Raw genomic sequence first — 6,758 nt, forward strand, 5'->3', positions numbered from 1 at the left:
CTTTTTGTGTTGTCAAAAGTGCTCCATCTAATTGCCATTACGAAACACTTGTTTTGGTAGTGTTTTTAGGCACCATCCCAAAGTCAACCCTAACGGACACTTGGATCAAATCATCCTCATTTCGACAAGTATTATTTGGTTACGGAGCTGTAGATTTCATTTACGAGGTACTGCGCACAGAAGGCTTATTTCAATCTCCTCATCTTGGTCGACTGAATAGGGTTGCTGAATGACTTTGGAAGAAAGACTTGTCCAGCAACCACTGGCGCATGTTCACTCCACTATCAAGGTTCTGGCAATGTGGGGGCTGATTGAATCTATCCCATGGACAACAGGAGATAGACATCATCGCTCGCGAACAACGTCTCTTGCTGTAAGGTTGCGCTCCCGTTTTCCGCCAACCTCTTCCAGTGAATCAGATCCCGTTGCACTTCTCGATCGTTCTATTCACCTATTCATCCTCATTCAACTACGCATGCATCTCGCTGTCAAACGCATATTGATCAATGAGAAATGTTACAGGTCCGCTTCTGCTTGGACAACGGAGCTGTCAGAGTCCAGAAATGACTACGCACATTTACGGGTTACACAACATTTTGCGAAAACTACAAAAAATTACAAACTTCAAGAATGGTGAGTGTTGGTGTCGAGACATATTGTCACAAACTGCAAAAAAGTAGCCACCACTTGGTCAATCCCCTCTGTTTCCATTGTAAACACCTTTCACTGACAGAGCCCACTCATAGTCATCAAGGAAGGCCACGATGCACCACGCAATAGGGCGTCAGCAGACGCTTGCAAGGGAATGTTTTGTACACAGCCAGTGAAGTCTCACTACGACTGACCAGCTGGTGCTACGTTCCCACATCGCTAACAGTGAATTTACAGTGATTAGAACAGATGCGAAAATTTTTTGACCCAAAAATTGAACAGTATATACATGAGATATTTAGAGATGAGTGGTAAGTTTTCAGGAGGCAACGTTGGGTGTTGTGCGAACGCTATGATCAAAGATGGTTGTCTGCTGAACGATCTTGTCATGGATAGTGCGATCAGTAGAAGAATCATTTCAGCGAAAAAAACGTCGGTGTATAGAGAACAGGTCTTCGGAATAATGTGACAACTACTCAGGATCGTTGTATAAGGATGGAATCAGTTAGTAAGTAAACTGATACGGCCATAAGTCTTCCGTGGGATTGGGTTGATCGGCAATTGTCACATCGATTGTTTACTGGTCGGTAAAGCTCACACAACATCCCAAATGATACTTACTGTTTATTTAAAAGGTAATAACGGCATGAGAAAGTTGAGTCCGCTCTCGAAGGCTGTCACGCTATCAGACAGAAGCCGTCTACTGAAATATACACCAAAATACCGGCTTCTCGTACAGTTATATCGTATATATATATATATATATGCAATAACACCGGATTCTCTAAGAACGGACACTTACTTGAGATGTACACTGTGTACCAAAGTCAACATTACACACATTGGTCATTCGGATCTTTGGTACCTCACATGTGTTGCAAGCACAGGTCCACTCCACAATGGAGCCGTAGTTTTAAGAAGCTATGTGAGTAATCACTGATCAGGAGTGACCGAGCGAATAAGGTAACGTACTGACATTTGGACAAGTTGGGTTCGAAGCTTATGTGAGAAGCTTTAAATTCGCTGACGACTCTGATCATAATGTTGCATACCCACACGATTTTAGAGAAACGTTTTTGGTACGAATGAATGACCAAAAGGCGCATCTTTATGCACAGAATAAATCAAAATTTCTTATGAAAGCCAGCCGAGACAATTTCTCGAAAGTGGCTTCTCACGACTTATTTCACTTTATCAGCCGTTGTCATACATGTACATCGGTTGTGAGCCCATCAGCACCAAAACCCCAACCAAAACCCTAAAATCTAAGGACTTTGAGAACACCTTTAACAAAATTGTTAGAGAGAACGGAAATTGTATCTTAATCAGAAGAACTATCATAAACATGGAGATCAGCACGCGTGAAACCACTAGAATAGGAAATATTCTGAACGAGAATCTGTTTGAAGTTAAGACTGTAGAAAAGTATAAAATTAATTTCAAAATGGTGAGTTTCTTCATCACAAACGCACATTCGGACTGGAAAACACATCCTGTGTTTCACCAGAATCAACATTACCAACGACGGCCAACTGAAACAATATACTATGACAGAATCACACAACAGTGTTACTTAGTTTGATTGCTTTCCAATGCGGATTGGACAGGACGGTATTCCGAAGCCTGCACAACACAGAACTGTGTTATGACAAAATCACACATGGGAACTTCACTCTGCGAGTGAAGCTAAAATAAGCTATAGTGCACAGAATCGCCGTGTTAGCTAAGCATAAAACAGAGTTGCGATTATCGTACAAATCACCTAAGTCTTCAATATGAGCATTCGTTACCCACGGAGCGAGTTCGGACACGTTGGTGAAAACTGATAGAATAGCATAAACGAGAGATTCAGTCTGTCGTGAAAACCAAATTGATTTGCAAATGAGTGTATTTCTCGAAAACAGTCCAATTTGGGTTCAAGTAGAACATAACATAAGGTGAAACTCGGGGAGTTCGCCTACCTGGAAGGGAAGGGCGAAACCGGTCGTGGGCTGTCGCAGAGTTTTCAGCAGCCCTGAGAGTAGTTTCTTTTATGAAAACTGATAGATGTTCACTTCTTCATAAGTTAGTCAAGCTGTTAATGTCAATCGCAGCTAAATGATAAGGGGACTAATTACAACCCAAAAGGTTAACATTTTTGGCCCTCCTCCCCCAGGCCTGAGACTGAATTTTGGAATAATTACTTCCGCTTCATTGACACTTCATACGCATAAAAATACGGATCGGTTGTATGGAGGATATTTTTTCACTTGGAGGATACAACAAAGGACGCCTGTGAGAACAGTACTTTCATCAAGGAATCCCAACCGAGGAACTATGGAATTTGTTTTCCCTCGACAAGCAGCTTTCAACCAATGCATCCAACTGATTGATACAATTTCGTTTACAAGATACCAAGATTTACAAGCCATTGCGTCGCATTTCACCGCTTGCTGTCTGTATGTAAAGCACCACAGGGTTTGAGACAGAACTCTTACGCTGGGGTTACTCGTTCCATGATTTACTCACGTTCCATATGATATCACAACTACTTTATGAAACGAACAATGAACCCAGACGTTCCATTAGATGTGGCAAAGTAAACAAACCATCCCTCTGTTCAACTTTTATTCTATGCGCAGATGCCCAAAGGCTATTGTGGGCTTGGTGTTCCAAAACACGCAGAACAAAAGACTATGTCCTCAACAACGGATGTGTATGCATCGGCGATCAGATGCCCAAGCAAATTAATGTGAATATGACTCTGGGAGACTTGAAATGTGAATCAATGTTCGCAAGGTCAATCTGGCCCGACGCATGTTCCGCAACTCCAAAAGATTTCAGTTCTGCTCTTCATATCCTCAAGGGTTAGGGTGTTAACATTAGAGGTGCATGTTCGCTTCAGTGGGGGTTCACTTCCTAAAAATGCTTCAAACAACCCCCCAGTAAGCCAAGTGGATTGAAGACAAATTGCCTCATTCATCTAGTCAACACACAGTTGGCAATAAGCCATATGGACGCGTTTCATGAGTAACCTCCAGTTTTATGCCACACAACTATGCTGATTACATGGATTTCAGTAAGCGCACAATCATGAACCGTAGCTCAAACAAGAGTTAAAAACATCTGGTCTGAGTGACAACCATATGTGAGTAAACATCAGTTGCTTTGTTTGTCACATTTATCAGCTTCCAGCTACTTGTCCTTTAAAACGAAGAACCGTGATATCTGATTCACACTGAATAACTGTACCTGTTAACCCTGGTATGTTCGACCGATATTGCTGACATGCTACCAAAGCTGTTTCAATCCATCCAAATGGAATCGGGAGTTTGGAGAGGACAAAAGAATGTGAATGACGCCGGGATGATTGTTTTTGCGGCAAACTGTCGATTGTAGGTGACAAGAAATTTGGATCCCGATTTGCCCCGAGAGCTATCCCAAAGAGGCTGATGACCGGTCAACGCGTCCCAGTAGTCCAGTTTATTGACCCCAAAACGAGCTCGTACAGCCTTAGACACGACTGGACAGTAGTCCTTGAACTTAAACCGACTGGGCATATTTCCTTTGTTGAATAAATGATTGTTAATCTTCACCGTCATATATGCCCTGAAATCGTCCTTCAAAAGCACTGCCCGGGGCTTAACATGGTCGCGGACTTTTGCAAATGCCCCCCCCGCAGCTAACCCACACCAGGTGAGTGTTCTAGTGATCCTAACTGGTGATGTAGAAAATGTTTCCGAGAACTGGGATGCCGTTTTGGAAACATGATTTTATCATCCTATAGCATGTACCACCACAATCGTTGATAAGCATAAAATGAGAGTGAGTTGTGGACTAGCATCAAGGAACTGTTTGGTAAAGATTAATGGAATGCGGGTTAACCATGAAAGTGACTTGCCGCCCCAGAGAAAAAAGAAACAAAACTTCAGTTAGTGGGTGACCGTAAGACAGAAAGCACCAAGGCACGACTAATCGACAGCATTACCGATGAATGCCGCGCTACCAGACAGACACGGATGGTGCGCAAAAGGATAGGTCTCAAGGCTGGATAATCGTAGGACTCTCTTTTTACTATTTTCAAAAATTTTAGCTGATGCCTGTTCAAACAGAAGGCAGCAGGCTTATTACTGTCAGTCGTAGTCTAGAAGCTAGCATGTTTCTTAAACAGTGACTTATTTTCTATAGAGGAAAATGTCGGTAGCTCAGGTAGCGTAGTAGGCCGTTGGCTTGTTCGCTGAGCTGGGCAATTTGATTGCAAACGTTTCATCACCAATCGAGGTGACATCATCAGTGCGTTATTGGGGAGCGTAGTGGTTAGAGGTGGTAGCACAACCACTAACCCCATGCTACGCACTGCTATGCTCCCCAATAACGCACTGATGATGTCGCCTAGATTGGTGATGAAACGTTGGCAATCAAATTGTCCAGCTCAGCGAACAAGCCAACGGCCAACAGTGACTTATTTCCAAACACTGCCTAAACTCGGCTCTGTGAGAGTGCACACCCACGTAGCAAACAGACACAATAATGTCCACCCATTTTAGGGACTGGTGAAGCTCATACTTATTTCCTGTGTAACATTTCAGCTTATCCTCATATTTTTCAGCTTGTGATAGATGCAGGTGCTCTTCTCTGTCAACCCCGGCTGAAATCTTCATCGAAACGGTTCATCGAATTACTCGGACTACTCCGTCAATTTTCAATAGCATGTTTATCGTAGATTATTGAGTCGTTACCAGACAGCTTTTCGTGATTTGAAGTAAAATCCAAGCACGCGTACTAGAAATGAGCGGATACGGGGTCATGGAAACTCGAACCCGAGATGTGCCGCTGACGGAACAGGTGATCCGCCAACTGGAGAATATCTTTTAAAGTATGATGATGGCAGCGCCAAAACAACCTCACTTCCGCATTGCTACTTTTTACCCAGTTTAGCTATTTGTGCACAGCGTCCGATTTATAACTCTTTTATGTATCGTATAAACCAAAAAAACCTCACATGTTTGGACTGGAATCTCGTGCTATCCTTAAGTACAGGAGGAGCGACCATAGTCATTTCCTCTCTAGAATGATACCTAGGGTTCCACGCTTCTGGAACTAATGAATTACACTCATGTGCAGCTGCATCCTCATCATCCGTACATCAACGGGCTACTTGTAAGCTAAGCAATGAAAAAAAACATTTCGCATACACTCGCTTCTGTCTAGGCACATTGAAAATTTGTCTGCATAATGGATTACTTACGTGGCTATTGTTGTGTACAGGATCACAGTTATGACTGCGAGTAAGAAACAAACGCCCAGGGTAACAAATATTATGTTCAGCACTCTTCTCAATCTTGGCAGCTGCAAGTCTTCCAGTTCCTCACCATCTTCGTCATCCCCGACTCGCTTATCTTCCAAAATGCGGATTAGTCTATCCAGCTTGCTATTCCTCCTTGGTCTTCGAAAGCGACGTCGTTTCTTTTCCTTCTCCACCACAGCCGTCTCCGCGCCGTCTGTAGGTGTCAGCTTGGACTCGTGAGTGATTCCATCTGGCTGGTCTTGATTTGCCAAGCCATGGCTGTTTGACTGCCCATTGTGTTTTCCTGCCGATTTTTCGGTCACCGGAACATAGTTGTATAGGGATAGATCTAGAACACCACTTGGCGACGCCAGCAAGTAACTACCGGGCTTCCCTGGGATTGACCTTGCTGAGTCTGTGGAAGCAACTTTTCCGATTGTTCCCAGTGGGGTTCCAACTCTTGAGCTTAGTCCCACGTTATTTCCAAGTTGTTGACCTGACTCGGCAATGCCCACAGTCAGACTGGCTTTGGCCGAAATAGGTGGAACGACTTGATTTCCCTTATAAGAGGCAGGGATGAAGAAAGCAGGAGGTTTCTTGTCTGCGGGGTGATTAGGTTTGCTGGCCATTGTGGAATGTGCTGAAATATTTAATGTCACAGTTGGGAACGTGAAGTCCCGTAGCTGGAATGAACACGGGATTCCTGCATTTCCTGCTCACTATTCTGAATCGATTTTGTCGATAAAGTGCTCAAAATGGACAGTAAACGGGAGTGGGAATAAGTTCCCCGCTGGGTTTCACGACCCGAATTCACGTGAACGGTACACCTGTCCTGGAAGGA

At 43.6% G+C, this 6,758-nt stretch overlaps 2 protein-coding genes across 2 annotated transcripts; one reads left to right on the forward strand and one right to left on the reverse strand.

The window, feature by feature from the left end:
- Positions 1-229: 229 nt before the first annotated feature.
- T265_07996 (hypothetical protein) lies at positions 230-3,502 on the forward strand (the record flags this gene model as incomplete). Its single annotated transcript, XM_009173677.1, has 2 exons — positions 230-633; positions 3,316-3,502. Coding segments are annotated over 2 exons (405 nt in total).
- Positions 3,503-3,935: 433 nt separating this feature from the next.
- Positions 3,936-6,546, reverse strand: T265_07997 (hypothetical protein; the record flags this gene model as incomplete). The annotated part of the gene is made up of 2 exons (XM_009173678.1): positions 3,936-4,239; positions 5,879-6,546. 2 exons carry the CDS (start codon positions 6,544-6,546, stop codon positions 3,936-3,938), a joined length of 972 nt encoding a protein of 323 aa, XP_009171942.1.
- Positions 6,547-6,758: the final 212 nt, after the last annotated feature.

This window comes from Opisthorchis viverrini (assembly GCF_000715545.1).
Source record: "Opisthorchis viverrini unplaced genomic scaffold opera_v5_193, whole genome shotgun sequence".
Classification (NCBI taxonomy): Eukaryota; Metazoa; Platyhelminthes; class Trematoda; order Opisthorchiida; family Opisthorchiidae; genus Opisthorchis; species Opisthorchis viverrini.